The sequence below is a fragment of the Centroberyx affinis genome, unplaced genomic scaffold (assembly GCF_046629955.1).
Source record: "Centroberyx affinis isolate AG114_WGS23_722 - 3 ecotype Tasmania unplaced genomic scaffold, CSIRO-AGI_Caff_v1 ptg000642l_1, whole genome shotgun sequence".
Classification (NCBI taxonomy): domain Eukaryota; kingdom Metazoa; phylum Chordata; class Actinopteri; order Beryciformes; family Berycidae; genus Centroberyx; species Centroberyx affinis.
In genome coordinates, this window is record NW_027279268.1 from 61,347 (window position 1) to 81,442 (window position 20,096).

Here is a 20,096-nt window from a genome sequence, read left to right on the forward strand (position 1 = left end):
TATGTATCCTGTAGGAATATTATAAAATAGTAGCCTATAGGGATACATCGGAAATGTAAAAAATAGCATAAGGTACATTGAGGTCACAATAAACTGCAGTACCATGGACACAATCCCTGCTGGAATTGATTTCGCAAGGGAAAATACAAAGGGAGAACATCATTTCACTAGCTTTTGCAATGAAACTCGGAACACCCACGCAATAGAGTACACGTTTAGGATGGGAGTACTAATGGTACGCAGCCTATTTTAAAAAAGCAATTTCCATTGATGACCGATGACTGATGTCTGAAATGTGTCCCACCCTACTCTAATTCATGGCCGGGTGTTCATCAAACGGAGAGAACAGCATCGTCTGGCTGATTATGATGAAAAAGGCTTACACAGCGTATGAATGTTTTAAGGAGTTGGGTGGTGACTTGGGAGACAAATTTGCCCACGGCATTCCTATTGGTTTAGTGGGGACGTGATGACACGGAGGAGTTGGGCTTAACACTTTATAAAGCTTCTCTGTCCGCGGCGAGCCACTGTTAAAACCCCACTGCTGCTGAAACTTCACACTCTGCCATTCACGCACTGGAAACAGGCGAGCAACCCCGAGATTACTGTCCATCATGAGCGAGGTAGGACAATCTTTATGTTTTACAACAAAGAGAGCACTGGAATTAACCCAGTTACGCACGATCCATGTGCGCGCGCCTTTGCGCTAAGCGAAGTAGAATGAATTACTGATTTAATACCATTGTACAGTTGTTAACGGATTTCTTTTAACTAATGTGATTTTTCATCCTGTATTTACTGTTGCTAAAAACAGGCAGCAGCGTTGCGCACATGATTCACGATAGTGTGTGTAGATGCTGCACAGCTGCATTGCCAAAGTGTGCCGACCAGCATCAACGTAGGGGAACTCCACGGCGCATCTCTTTACTCTGGGCAACACCTTTCACCAACTCCCTCCAAAGTGACAATATAGAGGTTTTACGAGATATAACAGATTGGTCCCATTAGAATAGACTCTCTAGACCTAACTATAACCGAATCACTGCGTGGTTCGCCAACAACTATTAGGGACACCATGTAGCGTAAATGTGGATCTCAATGTTAACAGGTTAGGGAGCGTAATTTTAGAATGGGTAAACAGTTAAATGGGTGCATTGTAGCACGTAATGGTAAGAACAGAATAATCACTTTAAGTCCAGTATACTTTTTAAGAGTGAGCCCCTTGAAATCTATTGCAGTTGATTATACAGTATTGTAGTGCAGCTGATTATACAGTATTTTAGTGTAGGTGATTATTCGGTATGTTAGTATAGTTTATTATACAGTATAATATGTAGGTTCTTAGACAGTATAGTAGTGCAGGTTATTATATAGACTAGTGTGTTAGTGTAGGTGATTTTTAAGTATGTTAGTGTAGATTCTTCAGTATGTTAGTGTATGTTACTATACAGTATAGTAGTGTAGGTTATTATATAGTGTGTTAGTGTTGGTGATTCTTCAGTATTTTAGTGTAGGTTATTATACAGAGTGTTAGTGTAGGTTATTCTTCAGTATACAGGTGATTCTTCAGTATGTTGGTGCAGGTGATTCTATAGTGTAAGTTACTGTAGGCTTATCTGTCAGCATAACTAAGCAAGCAGTCCTAGGCAACAGAGAACTGACACCACAGGGGGTTACAGCAGAATGGAAAACTGCTATTAGGTTTTCCCACAGCTCGCTGCCCCCTGATCCCTCAGTCACAGATGTTCCAGCTCCATTCATTTTAAAGTGGTGGGAGGGGGATATTAATAGCCCTTTTTTAGTCGAGAGTTAAGAACATTTTATCCCGCACAGACTCTAAAGTTCATTACTTAATGTCTGGATTACTCCACTAAGGTCACCACCAGCATTTTCAGTCCGCCTTAATGGTCATAGTCTGAGTGCTAATTTGCTCCAAGTGCAGCAATGTCATGCACATGTATACTAAAATGTCAGTAGTTGTGATATTGTAAAACATATTATTAAACATAATGGTGATGCATTGTTAATGATGGCAATGACCGATCATGACTTTCAGAGTCCTTTGCTTCAACACTATCATTAGAGATTGGCAAATGTGTTTTGCTGTTCGGTTGAGTGACACTGTCATAAGACTTATCTGCATCCCTTTGTTCCATAGGTTAGTTGTTAGTTTGTGGAAGTATTCTGATCTGTCAGCAGATTGTGGGACATCAAAGCTGTCCAACTAGCAGCTGTCAGTACTGCAAGCACAACTCACTTTCAGTTCAATCAATTCAAAATGTAATTCACTTACTAATGAGAGAGTATCCATTCTCAGTAATTATTTTAGAGACTGAATATCATTACCTCCTTTCAATTTCCATATTTTTTCAGCAAATCCATTGCTTAGTTGATTGGATTGAAAGTGAATTGTAGCCCTCACTACTGCAGAGGTCTGTCATTCTTGTGATGAATAAAGAGAGGAGAGATTACAGTGGGATTTTCTAGTACCCGATGAACAAGGATGGCTTTGTGCTTTTGCCGTGACATTCTGTCTTCAGAACAAGTGACAATTTAGCAGACAAACCACTTGCAGTGTATTTTATTGCACATTTATAATGTAGGGCCAGAGGAAGTAGCAGCAGGTCATACTTGCTTGTAAGGGCATTTTACTGCAGAAAAATACTTTTGGAGTTGTGGGAGTAGCCTTGTGTGTGTGTGTTTGTGAGTGTGCGTGCATTTATTTGCATTCACAAGTATGTGTCTATATGCATACGTATCTATGCCTGCCTATATGTCCAAGGTGAGAAAACATATGCTTGTATGTGCATAGGTTGCCAGTGTGAGACATTAGAAGCAATTGGCTCCACAGAGCGCGTATCAACAATACGCTGTTCACCTCATCGGACACTGCAGTTCTCCGCTCGACACCCGAGCCTTCAGAGGTTCCCAGTCACACCGGGTCCCAGAGCATCCAGCAGCAGCCTGCAGGGTTAACAAGAAGGCGATGTTATCCGAGTGCAATCTTGCAGTCTGCTGGCGGTGGTGGTTCTGCCATCTGTCGTTACCTCAAATGGATAGGTGGCAGACATCGCTGCAACTTGTTCATAATGAGTCAGTCATTGGCCGCCTCAACAAAAGTTGGATTCCGCATACACACACAGCAGGAGCTATAACAGCTTTGAATAATTGAAAACGTGTCCCGGGCTGGCAGGAAAATCACCTTTGCTTTTTTTTTTTTTTTTTTTGGGAATAATGTGTAAAGTAAAGAGAAGCTGCTTCCTCTCGCTGATTGAGAGAGGTGTAATCTTGGGGAGAACATGGCCCCGATGTGATGGAGGGAATCTGAAATGATTTTTCTGCTTAGTTGATATGTTTTGTCAATCGGCGTGCAGAGCGGAGTTGTTCTCAATCAACGTCATGCACGTATCCCACCTCCAAACTTGACATGAAGCCAGTAATTGAGGCAGAGCAGCCTAGGCGTGTTCTGGATGGATGAGTCTCGCAGTGGTCAGCAATACAGAGCCCCCCCACCCCCACCCACCTACCCCCACCCCCACCCCCACCCACTTACCCCCACCCATCTCTCTCCCCATACTCTCTCTCCGCCTCTTTCTTCCACTCTTATCGTTTACACATACTGCTCAGTACAAGTGCACCACTCCGATCTTGAATTTTTGCCTTGTCCCCTCTCTCTCTATCTCTCCCTCTCTCCCTCTCTCTCTCTCTCTCTCCCTCCCTCTCCCTCTCTCTCTCGCTCTCCCTCTGCAAATGAACCAAGTCAAGTACTTAAAAAATAAAAGGCTTTGGACATTCAACTGAACAACCTGAGCCCCTGAAGCTTTTGACTTCTGTCAATGTGCTTGTCAGGAGGAATGAACGGGTTGACAAGAGAGACTGAGAAATTCTCTGGGGCGCAAGATGACGGAAAATGGCTGATTCAGACACTTTCATAGTTCATCTACAGTAACTTTTCCATTACACACAGAGGAGAGTTTGAGCTACTGACACCATAACTCATCACCATAACACTGTCCCAGTGTTCAAGTCAGTTAGTGTTCAAGTTTCTTAGGTCTCAAACTGGGCTTGGTGTTTACTGGATATCTTCCAGTGGCAGTCCTGCCCCACCCATAGGCCTTTTCGGGCCATAAAACAAATTTCTGTCATTTGTTCAAAACACACAAACAGAATTAATGCAGAGATTGCAGGATTAGCATTTCCCGCTAAGTATGTAATTAACATGGAGACATCCGCAGTTCAGTGGATGTTTTCACAAATGTAGGCCTAGGCCTTCTTATCTGTCCATTTTTACCTATTTAAAAATGTTAACAGCTTCACAAAACATTTTTTTTTATTCAGTCCATTGATATTTGCCAGCTGCTGACACAACATTAGAGAAAGTGCCAAGCTTTTACAGGATATAACTCTCAGTATTTGTTACAACAGGCAGAGTGGTAGCACTTTAAATTATCTTATTCCACCATATTTACTTGTGAATTTATTTAAAACTGGAAACTGGAATAAAAACATATTTTAAGCAGACAATAATACATTTGTTTGTGCTTACTGATACATAATGTACTTACAAAAGTATCACAACAATTTGCAAAATAGTGTACAAACCTACTGCACTAAAATAAGTATTTAGACAAAAAGCCTGATGGAAGTGTAGACAGGTGTACCAGTGTTCCCCACTGTCCTCTTTGCTGAAATGATATCATGTTTTGTCTCATTGAGTGCTTTGGTGACAGGTGATGCATTACATTATTTTCCAGCAGAAGAGAAATTGGGCTACATATTGCGCATTGTTTTATTTCCTGAGTTATTCTAGTATTTTCCAGATGTGACACAGTTTTGGACAGTATCCAACTAGCCAACATGATTGCCTAAAAATGTTAATTCCTGCATGATCAGACCTCTGTCTTTGAAACCACAGAGTGCTTATTGTGTTGCCACACCCTTGTAAGTGCAATTATGTATTAGGTAGATTTTCAATAAGTACTTACACACTATTATTATGTGCTCACAGTACGTTTCAGTACACAGTACACTGAAAGCCGTTGTAAAGAGTTACTGCAGAATTCATGAAACATTTTCCATGGATGCTTGAACTCATGTTGACTCACAGGTATTTTTGGACTTAAAAATTGCATACTGTTGTATTCTTACAGTCACTGACTCATAACTAAGCCATGTTCCAGCCAGAATCGCCTATAGGGCAGCAGGCGGTCTCTTGTTTCTGCCTCCTAAGCCTTAGCTTTTCTGTAACTGTCATGTCAGTGGTGGCGTCTGCAGGAGGAGGAGTGCTCATTTCAGATTCTGAAGACAGCGTCTAAATTAAGTCAAAGATATTCTTAGATCTTATTGATCTTACCTCGGCACCTCCCATCCACATCCTGCTCTGTACTAATTAACATCAAAGAAGTGTTGTTACTGACTGCTGTAACTTAATGTACCAACACAGACATGGTGGGTGTGTTTGTGAGTGTGCGGGTGTGTGTGTGTGTTCACACACATTTACATTTTCACTTGTGTATGTGCATCTGTGTGTGTGTGTGTGTGTGTGCGTGTGTGCATTTACCATTAATTTTGGCCCAGCTGTGAATTGGATAGGAACGCCAATTACCGTGACTGTAAATTAGCATAAACCCAGCCCAGATTGGCTGCCAGATCATTACTACAAGTACCAGCTTTTTTGGAATATTAGAGTTTCTGATGGTAAAAAGCCTTCAGTTATTTGGATGACTGCAGTGAGACATCATATGCCGTATTCAGAACATTTTGAATTTGCCTTTCCTCACTTTGAACTTAAGGCTAAACCCAAAAGCCCATGGACAGGAAACATCAATTTGACAAAAAAGCTGTTTAATCCACTTTAAGCAGCTATTGGAATTTTTGTAAGTACTTGGACTGGAATAGCCCCAGCAAGGGATATAAGGATGGTGTCATCACATTAATATTGAGCTCCAGTCAGGCAACTCTGAATAGCTTCAGAGGGTATTTAGGAGACTTTGAAGACCTTTGCATACTTGAAAAGTTTGACAAAGCAAGCTTAGTGTATACGGTTCCAAATGCAACAGCCTCCTTTCTCACCAGCAGACAATGCTATGTTGTTTTTACCAGATGTTTTTTTTTTACTCACATATGTACACCCACAGACTCTCTGTGACCCAAATGCCATTACACTAAGCTGTTAGTATGGTTCATATTGTGGATGGATGTTGGAATCACACAGGGAGCAACCGAGCACATTTAATCGTATTTTGACAACTGGCCAATAACTGCCATCCTGATTTGAGGCAGCGACTCTCTGTCCTCCTATTCTCTCATCTAATGCCGGACTGACATCTTCACACATCATCGCACTCCCATTCCCCAGATTGGATTGCTTTATGCTACTCAAGAGGCCTTGGCCCAACACTGAGCTTTTGGGAGGGGGGGAGGAGGGGGGGGACACAGGAATAGACACATCTTGCCATGAGCTATTGTAGATCCACTGTCTTAATGTCCCCAGACTTTTAAATTGGACGCATTTTCTGCTGCGGTTTGATGTATCATTTTTAATAAAAGCGGTGGGAGTAATGGCATTTCTGCAGAGAGGCAGTCCTAGCTTCTTATCTCCATTGGGGGTGAGGAGCAGATATTCAGTTTCGATCAGGAAGTCTATTCTTTTTGTGTGGCTCCAGAAAATAGAATGTCATCCATTTTCATTTGCAATCATTACCATGATATCTGGGGTAGACGTGAGAAATCAGCTCAGAGAATGCTGTTTTTTCTCGTTTCTCAACACTTCTCATCCTGGGGTTCAAGGGGTTGCGCTCTAATCGATTCCAGTTCAGGACCGGCAGCAGCAGGCTTTACCATGGGTTCAAAAGGCAGTTCTTTAATCTTCAAAGTGCAAGCTGTATCTGAGGGTACAAATCTGCATTTGCGCTCAGCAGAAGCCAAAAGATAAGCCCGTCCTAGTCTCTCCAGATTGGTAAGCCTACAACAGGAGCTCGTGGTCTGTCCCTACATTCAAATATTAAGCAGCTTTTTGTGGATTGTGTAGATCTGCTGTGTTGTGGCCTCCAGCGTTGTTAGCCGGATACTCGTACGCTGTGTTCAACAGGCAAACGGGCCACACCAGGGGAGATCTTCCCTCCCTAATGGCACACAGGGGTTAAATAGGCTTAACCTTTCCAAATGTAAACCCACTATTGGGATGAAATGCAAACTTGCAGAAATAAATAATCACCCAGCTGTGATTATATGTCAAAGCTAAGCAGAAAATCTCTTGTTGCTGTTGCTGTGGAGCGTCTGCAGTGGCAAGAGAGGTATGATGGCATTTTGTCTTTGACAGATGTTTGTCCTACTGAACATTAGTTTATGATATTTGTGTGTCTGTTACATCTGTTTGGAGATGATGTAACAGACAGGAACTTTGTAATGTCACATTTTGAAGAGTTCCACTTCCAATTGCTTTAAAGTTTTTAGTAGAAAATTAAATTAAAACCCATTATGCAGAACTTTAACGTGTTTTTTTTAAAATTTCATTTAATGCCTTCCTTTTTTTCTTATATTTCCTTACCTGATGACACACATACTCTAATGATAGCATACAGTATGTAAAATTTAAAAACTTTACAGTGTCAAAACAGATATGTCTTTACAACTTGTAACCTATTTACAACTTGTAACCTATTTCTTTAAATAAAAATAAAATTGGCAAAAACCTGTAATGTTCTAAAATCTTTTTTTTTTTTTTTTTCGTTTTTTTCAAATGGTGAATCGCTTTGAATGAAATGCTTCAAAATCCATTAGATTGTTTTCTCCATGTTAAAACAAATTAAGATATACACATGAACAATCTGGTACTATCAGCTTACTTTCTCTTTGTGTTGATTCATATCAGGTTTACTTTCCCTTGTGAGTCTAGTAAACAAACACTCTATCAACCACCATGATCTTTATTAACAGGCAATGAAGATATGAATGCCAATTTATTCAGTCACAGTATCGCAAATCACTTGAGTTGGTGCAAAGCGTATGCTGAACCTATTGCGCACTGTGTGGTTAAGTGCCTGGTGTGAAAACAAATAGTCTTTGTAATGCATGTGTGGTTTTTGTTTGATTGCTATCATGCAGCCATAAATTCACCAGCGCTGATAGGCCTCTGTTGTTCGGCTGCGTGGACTGCATCTGGCAGAGGCAATACATCGGTAAAATGAATCAATAAAATAAATTGACATCTTCATTAAGCCTGTTGCTTGAGAGAAGTGCATTTGAAAGGCAGTCACAGCGCTCTTTTCATCCAGCGGCTGATGGATGAGCCTCTGTCAGAAGAAACTACACTCATGCAAAATAATTCCTTTTTTAGTCTCTTCCTTTGTCAGGGCCAAAAAATTATGTTATGGTATTGAAAAACAAAGGTTAACTGAAAGATTAATCAGAATGAAGCATTTAACATTCACATTGTGAGTCTAACTATAATATTTAAATCCTGACACAAAAAAGGATTAGAATTTGAAAGGACACAGCTTGACAACCCTGAAATGTGTTAATGTATGATAATAGGGATCATCTCTGTGTAAAAAGCCACCGTCATCTTTCCTCTCTGCGTTCACTACAGTCATGTAAATCATACACATTTCACCCGCGTCAGCAGTACTGCACGATGTGTACGTGCTTGTGTGTGTGTGTGTACATTTGTATGTGTTTCAGTCTTTCACCTTACGAGTTGAGTGGGTGGGGAAAGGCTGAATTAGCAGAGCGACATTCTTGCTATACACTGCAAATTTACCTCCCACAAAATCATTACAGCAATACACTCCACAGATTTCAGGCTGGAAATAACACTTTGGGGACTGCAGAGGTCTCCAGGCCAATCTAATAAGTAAGGGAGACAAATATCATCAGGGTCCACTGAGGTGGTTGCAGTGGTAGCCTGAAGGTTAGAGAAACGGGTTGGTGACCGGAGGGTCGCTGGCTTGAACACCCGGAACGAATGGAAAAATCTGGGTAGGGGAAATGAATATGTAACCCTTTCCCTTCCCTCAGCCATTTCCATCAATGTGTTCTTGAGCAAGGCACCGAGCCTCCAGCTGCTACTATGTAGCTGCATAATGCCGAAATGTACAAAACCAAGGCATGAGTGTGTGGATGTGTGTAAACCTCCCGCTCCCAACTTCTCCCTCAGGCTGTGAATACAAATGTGTTCTCAGTCAAATAGGATTTCAAAAATTCTATAGTAATGTCCAGAGGTATTAGATGCTGCCACCTTAGTGGTTAAAATCTCACCATGTGAGTTGGCAGAGTAATTGTGATGCATTTTTCATTTTTATATCTAAATATAGATATATGGCAGCATTAAGGCAGCATTTTTCCATTGCTTCCCCTTTTTTCTTGGCTCGTAAAATATCACACTCGCGACACTCGTCTGGCTTGTGAGGTTAATACCTAGATTTGTGGCTTGAAGATCCTATACAAAGTGGATCTGATGTACCGCAAAGTTGTCAATTTTTGCTTTCCTAAAGGGATTGGCCACCATCCAGACTGCAACCTCAGGTATTATTGGTTGAAATGAGGAAAGGGAATAGGAAGCAAGAACAGGACCTTTTAAACGAGGGTGAAACCAGGTATTTTAAATTTGGTTTAATCTCTTGTGGACATTGTCCATAGTGGAATCACAAAGTTTGATGATGTTCATAACTAGATTTGTGTGTGTTTAAGAAGGAGTGGGATATTGGCAAGTTTAAATGGTTTCTCTTTTCTCTACGGAGACTAATCTCCAATCAAAGTCTAAGTAAATACGACAGCAGAGAGGTAGAGCTTATTTGTGAGTTTTGTGGTAATTTTAGAGCTTAAGTATGAAGTCAGAAAAGGAATTTTCTGCTCTATTTTGGGATGAGCTGACAACCACAGCCTTATTTTTAATACATTGGTGGTGTTAAAAGACTGGCGTTAAAAGGCTGGTGTGAAAAAATATCTGAGGCAGGCTGATAATGACTCTGATGAGCAAAAGAGCATTTTGAGCTCAAATCAACCTTCCATTAAGGAGATTTAGTACCTGCACTAAATTCCTTTCCAATTTCTTGCTTTTCTGGTGGTAAATGGCGGTAAAGTTAGACAATGTATTTAAAGCTTGGTTTTCACTACAAGGCTTAAACCTGCAATGAGTGATAGCAGACCTTATAACCAATCCTGAAACTAATGTGTGCTATGTGGAGATTTCATTGAGAGATAATGATATAAACCAATATCCACACAGCAGCAGCTGTGTTGCTGTTTTCACCTCTTTTCTAAAGCTTGTTGTCAAATTCCGCTTCCGAATGTCCATTGTGGGACATGTAACCTTCAGCAGGACAAAGATCTGTCAGAATGAGACTGGTAAGCGGCGACATTTCTCCGTAGGCACAGTTAGCTTAGCTATTAGCATTTATGCACAGTGCTTTGCGATGTTTTTCCTTCGCTGGCCTCTGAGTGCAGTGGCTTTGCTGTGTGTTATTTACAAACGGGTTGTGGTTTCTATCGCCCTCTAGTGGTCAGAAAAAATTACTTATTGCAGCTTTAAACAGGAATTGCCAGCCAGAAGTGCGTCACTTCACTCTATACCTGGCCACTGTGAAACTTCCTCATCTTTACTTGCTGAGCAGTAAAAGCAAGTGGAAGTTATATTATTGTGAAAATGTAACTATAAATCTTAACATCCTAGCTGTTGTTCTTCACACAACCCACTTACATGATGGGTATCTTTTGATCAACATAAAACAACACATACTCTGGCATTTTATAATCAATCGCAGTAAACAGTACTTCTACATATGTATGTAATATGCTATAAGCTATGTTCAGCTATCGGTTCAGTTGCTAATGTTAAGGTTAATGTTAAGGTTAGCAAGTCAAGTAGCCTAATGTTTCTGTATTCTCTATAGAAAAGGTTAAGCACTGAACAACTAGGGAGCGAGAGAGCGGCACTGATGCACCATGGGACGGTACAGAATCTGTACTTGTCTTTTTGCATCCAGTTGCCAGGTCACATTGTACTTTAGCAGGGCCGTAGTGTCAAATCAGCAACTTGCATTTTATGCCATGGAACATTTTGAGCTGCATTGGCAAGTCCCACCTAGGTTAGCTCTGCTGTGGAAAAATGATTTGTAATCTGTCTACAGCTGTTGAGTTTGTTATTTAATACACTGTTTCTTTATTCTCAAAGATTATTATGGGCTACGGAGTGCGGGAGTGGCTGCAGCAGAGAGAAAATGTATTTTGAGGCCACGATTAGCTATATGGAGGACACGACATGGACCTCGTTCCCATTCATTCCTTCATTTGTTTACCCACTTGTTCCTACTAAGGGGCTGGAGCCTATCCCAGCATACACTGAGCGGAAGACAGGGAAACCAGTCCATCACAGGGCGAACACAGATAGACAGACAGTCACACTCACATGACCTTTCACACCTATGGGCAATTTAGAGTCTCCAAAAACCGGAAATCGGATAACGGAGCACCCAGAGGAAACCCACATGAACCCATGTAGGGAGAACAACAACAAACTCCACAAAGAAAGGTTCTCGAGATCGAACCTGGGTCTTCTTACAGTGAGGCGACAGTACTGAGCCACTTTGGTGCCCGCCTTGTTCCCTTGTGTTGGTTAATTTATGGCACTTTAATTATTTTGTGTGTACAATTTGATAATTTGTGCAAACAAATGAATTAACACATACAATTTATATAATATCCATATTTCAACTCATCTCCATGATTACTTTGAATTACTGAATTTACTTGAATTTTGATTGGACTAAGTTATTTTGTTTTGATTAGCCTGATATTTTTGAATAATGATTTATTTAGTTGCTTCAGGCTTTTGATACGTTAAAATAGATAGGGATTTGTTAATCAAGTTTTACCAGGGCATTGTCTGCTGACAATGCATTATTGTTAGTAAGAAACAACTGCCAAGAATAATCAGAGCTAATGGGCTACAACGTCATCACTATGGAGACTTGAGGGACGTTACCGACTCTTTACACTTAAAGCAATAAACTTTATAATACTTTGAGCTCTCTAACACCATGTCTCACAGAAAGGGTCGGCTGCACTGGCTGTATAAATTAACTTCTAAAATCTATTTGCCTGCTTTTTATTACACATTTATATATCATGCTCACACACATAGTATGCCGCGCACACAAAATACATGTTTTTCCCATCAGGATTGCCACTCCTGGGCTCAGTAATGGGCTGTCCAGCTCGGTGGTGACTACCTATAGACAAGGTCGCCAAGATGCGGCAGCTTGCGTCGGCTGTCTCCAACACGCCGCGCTGGCCGGTTTAGGGTGACAAAGCTGCTGTTTTATTGATGGTATTCTCTGCTCTTCCCATTATGGACTAAATGGAACCTAACTTGTGTGCTCATTTCTGAAGTAGCTCAAGTGGAAAAGAAAACCTGCTGCTCAAAGTAAAATTGTGCCTCTGCGGATGTAACAGTAACAGACGAAGATCAAGCAAAGACAACTGGCAGTGCAGCGGGAGACTTGAGGCGGGCTGGACCAGGGGAGCACCTGACAAGCAGACATAAATCATCAGCTGACAGTTAACGTCTGTCATGCAACATCTCAACCCTTAATTAATGTGGGACTCACCTGCCTCCTGCATGCCCAATAGATCCCTATACTCCTATTTATTGCATTGAGTGCATTATGTTCATGGACACTGATGAAATATGAAAACAGAGGTCTGGGACCAATCCTAATACACATAAGCAAAAACAAACTAAATAAAAACAACAAAATTCTCAGCTTATTGTAAGAGTTTCATGGGAGTACAACTCTCCAATTATCAACTAAAATAATGCTTTTAACCTCCATCCCGCTCAAGGAAGGTATCTCATGGGCCAATTTTAAACATGCCATAAATCCCAACAAAGTATCGAATGGATCTGAGGTAATCGGTGCAGCGCTGTTTCTGTATACATTCGGCAAGACCCTTGTGTCTGACCCCAGGAGCTCTCTAACCTTTCCTGCAGGTCCTTTCTATCACCGGCAATTCTCAAAGCGACTCTGTCAGAGTCCCCTCTTGGATGAACAGACTGTCAGAGGCAGGAGCTGGAAGCCAAGACATGCCCTCTGCAGATGTCACTAGAAATACACTACAGCTTTTGAGGAATTATTTTGCAAGACAGGGCCACACAACCATGTGAGACCATGTGACAGCACGAGAGCACGGTGAGCACTTTTACCAGCAAAATCGCATCGGATTGATTCATTAGTCCGAAGACGCAAGAGGTGGAGGGGATTTGGAGCACGGCCTCTCACAGTCGGCCTGACGGCTTCCAACAGGAGGTTTTATTTGCTCCAGTTGCTTCTCCAGTTTGCGCTAACCGGAGACTTTGATTGGAGCGAGGCCTTTGCACGCTGCTCAGCATCCTGAGGTGGCTGTCGCTGCAATTCCTCTTCTCACTGGGAGACCGACAACTAATTTGTCACTTCTCTCATTCTTGAACAACAGAGAGAAGAAGCGATTTAGCCTTATGTTCTTTCTGCTTGAATTGTCGGTGGCCTACTTCTGCTCTTCTAAATTCTTAATGGCCATTGAGTGTGGCATGGAACTCTTGGACTGTGCAAGCTGCCAAAAGTCTTAAAATAACCCCACAAATGGCTGTATGGTATTATTAATTTATTTGTGCAATTCCTCCTCCCTTGTGTTTCCATTAGATTTTCACCCACCATTTCACCACCCAACATTATACATTACTAACCCTGTGGTGCTGAGGAAGCCACAGAGCCTGGGGAGACTCTAATGTAAAACTTGGAACTAATGGAGTAAGAAAATGAACTTTCAACAGACATGGGAGATGTAGAAGCGTGCTATTACTAATAGATAATAATGTATCTATCAGTGGTGTGGGTCCATTGGTTAATCAGCATCCAAGCTATGAGATCTTATTTCTTCACCTTATTATCACATCAAATCACTGGCTATCTCTTCCCTAGCGAGTGGCTATGTGGGATGGTTCCATCCTACAGTCTCTGGTGGGACAGCATGGGCAGAGGACAGATTCATCATTTCTCATAATTAGGCGCTTAATTTGAACACCTTGCTCTTTTCAGTTCATTTGCACAGCTACTCTCTTGCTGCTTGGCCCACAAAAGCAGGCTGGAGCATTATCTGGGTCGCCTGGTTACGTAGCGAGCGCTGAGTCACGTGGACCCCCACATCGCTGACGGGCGCTTGGCACTGGAACGGGGCAACAGACCGGCCCGCCGACAGACCGGCCCGCCGACAGACGAGTCGGTCTCTGGGCCTCAGCTCTCACCCCGAAACGGTCAGTGTTGCTGAGCCAGATGAAGTAGCTGGAGCCAAAACATCAATCATCGCATTATGCCAGACACGCTTATGAATCAGCTATTACAGATTAACACACTAAGAAGCTTTCAGGAGCCACCATGATGTTGATTTTCTCATTCTCACATGCCACGCACTGTAGAGGTGAGCTTGGGAACTTGCAGGACTGTCTTCACTGCCTTCAGACAACAACTCTTTCTACAGTGGTCTAGATTAAAAAAAAAAAAAACATGAGGAAGGAGAGCCAAGAATTTGAATCTTTTCACAGTGGAGAGGCAGGAAAGATTCGAAGTGGATTCAAATCCGGAATGTCATGATTACATGTTATGTGTCGTAGCCAGCAGGACGCCCCTGAGTCTTATTCTATACAGTCAATGCATGGCACAATTAGGCTACTCAATGCCAATTTACTTCAAACAGTGTGACAAGCAAATCTGCATAGAGGAAAAAAGCCAAGAATTACAATACAGCAAATTTGAATTGTCTTGATGTGTACAACATTATACGGTACAATAGAATTGTCTTTATTCACCTGTTTTAGGTGATGATGGTCCACTGATACACATCCAGGTACTTAGGGGAAACAGCTAGCTAGTCAATCTTCTGGTCTAGAAGCATTACAAAGTCAGTAACTTTCACCATTTTGTAAAAAGCGGCCAAATATATCAACTTGGTCAACATGGTTAACATCATGGCATGCTGACAAAAATACAAAGGTTTAGATCTGGTTCATCAGCAATCTAAATATGTGTTTTGTATGAGAATCTGTGAGTGGGGGAGGGGTGAGGACGAGCTTGTTTGATGTCTCTCCATGTATATCCGTTGCAGCAGGAGCCAAGAAGGAGCACACAGTACTTGAAAAAGTGTTCATTTCAACAATTCATTTAGTCTCTTATTGAATCTTAAAATGTTATTTTTCTTAAAACAATCTAAGGGATGAGATAATTTCACTTGTTTCCAATGCAGTCCAATGCATTCAAAATCATCTTGAAACAACTGAAATCATCTTGGTCCCTGTGGAGTCTGCCTCATTTCCAGATATTCTTCAAACAAGTGAAATGGCAATGAAAACAACTGGAATTACCTCTCCCCATTGGAAAATTGTTTTCACTGTGACTTAAGTAAAAAATGGGATTTTCAAACTCACCACAAGATTAAATCTCTTGCAGTGGAAAGTGCTTTAACCAACTGTACAGCTCCTGTAAATCAGATGGCTGACTGAACCAAAAACCACCCTGATCACGGGGAACTCCCTCATCTATTTACCGGCCTGCCGGTTAGTTTGCTGGTCCTCGCAGCAGTGTGACGCGCTCTGCGGCAGCACGCTGCACAGTCCCCATCCCAGGAAAGAGATCCCAAGAGATTGGCGACACCCACACTAATGAAAGAAACGCAGAAAAATGTAATCTTGCCAATTTCAAGGCTCATTAAGTTGTGTAACAGACGGGAGTTTGAAAAAATAATTTGGAGCTGTAATGTGTTTTTTCTGTCCCTCCCCTCTCCTCCACTTCTTCTCTCTGCACGCCGTAATTGCTGTGAATCAAAGTATTTTTTTTCACTAGAGCACCAGTTGTATTAAGATGAAAACAAATTATTGTTTTTATACTGGGGGTCCTTTGTAGTTTTATGATTTCTTGTTTTTGTTTTTCAGTCCCATTAAGGGGTGAGTAGTAAACTCTGCTGTTTGTGTAGGAGCTGAGGGGGTCGTTACTACTGCAGTGCAAAAATACAAAAATATAAAGTTAGATTGAAAAAAAGAAAAAGAAGTGTGTGTGTGTGGGGACGGCTCTGGGGGTGTGTGACAGCTGGCCCGTCTGCTTTTTTTGCTTAGACACATAATTTCACCAAAATCACTCCTCAAACAGAGCTCTAGTGGAATAAAGGGGGGAAAAAACAATTGAATGCATGTCTCGCACACTGACAGTTGTGCGCATCGTGTGGAGGTGGCTTCCCATGCCGCTTGCAAGGGCTGTGTTTCATCTTTCAATCTTTGTGCGCACGTGTGTGTGTGTGAGAGAGAGAGAGTTGTAGGGTAGTTACAACTGTTTTGCAAATATACAGTTGGGGAAAAAAGAAGTGTGTGTGAGAGAGAGAGAGAGAGAGAGAGAGAGAGAGAGAGAGAGATCATCTTCAACGGCTGACAACTGTTCACATCAGGAGAGTGTCACCTCAGGAATCTTGACTGCCGCCAAGAAAATGGGAGCGCGCCGCTGAGTTTCCGTACCGTCTGGATCGCCAGGCAGACTGTGCCCAGGTCCCAGCCTCGCCAGTCCCCATCAAACAGCTGATGTTTATGACAAGTAAATCAAGCACTCTTCTCAGCCCCTCTTAGGAGAAAAGCCATCTCCACACTTGACTTCTGGATAATAAAAGATACCATACTGCCTTCCGTGTCGTTCTCACACCTGCGCAGGTTCGCTCGGCACGGGGATTAACAGCATTATTTCCTTAAAGCCCACAGGAGGTATATTCCTTCATCAGAGTGTGGAAAGGCACAATAGCACATTAGTGTGGGGAATGTTATCAAAAAGAGCTTAATGAGAAATATCAAACCAAAGGATGTGCTGTGGTAATGGTGTCGCAATGTGCTTTCATTCTCTCCCCAGTATTTGGATCTGCAGAGGTGGATTTTACTGCCGTTTATACCAGGCGCATATCTGGATTGGCTGGGCCAACACGTTTGATACGTTTAAATAGCAATATTCCACTTAGTTTTAACATGGGGGTTATTTGGCACTTGACCGCCATGAAAACCAGAATATAAACTAATCACCAAGATTGGATGCAGCTGGGACGAGTTTGGGACTGACATTTTACACGTTTGTGAACAGATCCCATTTTTAAGACAGTAAAGCAGTCAGTGGTCTGTCATCATTTTGCATTTCTATTCTTAGTTTACACTAAAATTAGTATTTACTGTAAAAATAAAAGTAGATCCGGTCTCCCAAACAGGAACTATCTCTCCTAAATCATACCCCTCCACTATGTTCTTTTCTATTAATAAAAATGCTATTTGGCGAAATCATGTTCTAAAACGTTGGACCCACAGTCCATTGAAAATCACAATAGTGGGATTTGTAGTTGAATCTGTTCACAAACATGTCATATATAAGTTTTCAGGCTATTTTCATGGCCTGATTCAAATTAATGGGAAATAAAAATCAGAAGTGGAATATTGCTTTAAGCCTATTTCTTACCTCTCCGGGGCTTGCAAATGGCTTTCTTCATGTTCTAATAATTGTGGTCAACCTACTGTCTATCTTTTCAGAGAAAAAGGTCTCAGGGAGATTCACTGATTACGTTCCATGGTAATTATGGGCCTCTGTACCGCACTGCACCAATACGAACCCACCCACTCCCTCCTCAGATTCAACCAAAAGTGTCCTGGCTGCCCACCAAAAGAAGGAAAACCCAAAAAAACCTGCAGTGAGGAGTTATTGACCCAGCGCTCATATGGCAGCGTTTCAGCGTGCCCTGTAGCCATTATGACAGCACGATTTATGTAACTGGCGATGGAACACATAGTGAAGAGTAGTCCGTAACACACAACCCGCTGCACACACACACTCATAGTACAGTACACACACACACTCCCACTGCCTGCACATTGAGGATGAGCAGGCTGATTTCTGAAGTAGCTAGGGAGGAGGAGAGTGAGGTGAGAGGATCAAAGGGGATAGACTATTTTACTAGGCTCTCAGCAGAGCAATATCCAGCGCGCTTTGAACGTCCCCTTAGAGGCGGCAGCAGAAGACTTGCATAGCATCTTGAATGGTGTGAACATGCTACTGCCATGGAAACACCACATCTTCACTCCCACAGGTGTATCTCCAAATCAATGAGTAAAGTGAAGAGTCTGTTTATAGGCACCAGTGCAGCTCAAATAAATTCCTGTACATTTACTTAACTTGGAGATACACTGACTCTGATTCAGATTTTAAAGCATGGTTTCTCCCATGTAAAATCACTGTCTAAGTTATATATCATGGTATTGATTGTCAGTTACAGGATTACCTTAAGAATAATGTATCACATAATGTAAAGATGATACATGGGTATAAGCCTCCATGTCCATCTGCATCTGCTTTATTAATATGGCGTAACTGGATCAAGATTGAAGTAGCAAGTGAACGCATGATTTTTGGGCATGAACGCATATCAGCAGTAATGAGACTTTATTCTAGACAGTCATTGAAAAGAACACGGTCAGAGCCACCTTCACTTCTTCACTTAATGCATGCCATCCATTACATAGAGCTTTTTCTCTGATGGAAAATCCCACAAACCTTGGGTCCAAGATATTTGAGAGACAAGAGGAGGTTTGTTACCGGCATACTATTCTGCAGAAATTGACTATGGTTTGGAGTGAGAAAAGAAGGCACACTCTCAGCAGAATGAAAGGAGGTGGAATCATCTAAAAGATTCTCTCTGAATCCATATCTCTCTCTCTCTCTCTCTCTCTCTCCCCCTCCCTCTCCGTCCCCTCGTGAATGCCGGAGCCCAATCAGAAATAAAACATATTTACATTTCTCTGATGTGCAATGTGCTTATACGCACACTAGATCTTCTAGTTATTCTGCTTGACTTGCTGTCTTTGTTTGTGAGGGTATGTGTACATGAGTGTGTGCATGCCTGGATTCACATCTGTATGTGTGACTAAGAGTGTGTGTGTGTGTGTGTGTGTGTTTGTGTTTTCCCCTTGAAGTATCCTAATTGAAAGCCTGGAGGCACAAATTCTGCTGCAGCCACTGTGGAATTTCCAACCAGTGTGCTACAGTAGTTGTGTTGTGCTGTGTTCTGTGTGTGTGTGTGTTTATTCCACACAAACACACACACACACACACACACACACACACACACTCACGTCGACCCTGTCTCTCTCTGAGTGTGTTAGTCCAATGCTTAATGAGAGGAACAATATATATCCCTCTCTTCTCCATCTCCCCTGCCAACGTCATGTAATTATCGTCTTTTTGCGCTTGATGGGTTTCTCTTCATCTTGCTCTCATATCTCACAGTGTGTACAACTGTGTATGTGTGAGTGTGTCCTTGCGTATGTATGTGTGTGTGCTTGTGCGTGCATGTGTCCTGATGAGTCCATAAGCTTGCTGATGTGTGCACTGATGTTATGTGTGTGTGTGTGTGTGTGTGTGTGTCCACATATCTGCAGAGTGAGGATAGCCCCTTTCCCCTTCAGTAATCTCACTCACCGATGCTGCTGTTATTGCAATTTACACTTGGCTCAGCCCCAGAGCTGCTCAGCCTTAATGGTAGCTCCTCTCCTCTGTTCTCGGGAGCGTTATAGTTTCTCATCACCTCTGCAGTGATCTGAGCACCCTCCCCACAAACAGAATGACTCCCAGTCACATCTAACGTTTAAGCCCACGTTCTAATAACCTGTTAAACCCCTGCAGACCCTGTTCTGGGTCTAGTGTTTACTGCATGATTATCATGCAGTAAGTAGTATCTTATCTTATCTTATCAAAGGAGAGATTCCAAGGTTTCTAATGGTATCACATATTGACGAAAACCCTGTAACTCCAATTCTGGTGATTTTCATAACTTTAATTGAAGGATTACATGCTCCTCTATGGGTTGAGAAAACTCCACAAACCTTGGATGTATGAAGACTTTTCAAAATGCAGCAGATAAACTCATCAATGCATGGTCATCAATGTAAAACCAAGGAAGCATTTCTTAGTCTCTGAAAAGTTGACATTTTGGAGACAGAAGGTTTTCACCCGACAGCAGTGATATGCCCTGCTAGTTAACAGGACACTAAAATG

At 41.9% G+C, this 20,096-nt stretch overlaps 1 protein-coding gene across 1 annotated transcript in view; it reads left to right on the forward strand.

The window, feature by feature from the left end:
• The first annotated feature begins 522 nt into the window (after positions 1 to 522).
• Positions 523 to 20,096, forward strand: part of pcp4b (Purkinje cell protein 4b) — a 35,218-nt gene continuing 15,644 nt past the window's right edge. Inside the window, exon 1 of the mRNA XM_071518916.1 lies at positions 523 to 623. Coding sequence (XP_071375017.1) covers positions 615 to 623 — 9 coding nt within the window. The 5' untranslated portion in view covers positions 523 to 614. The remainder of the gene's footprint in view (positions 624 to 20,096) is intronic.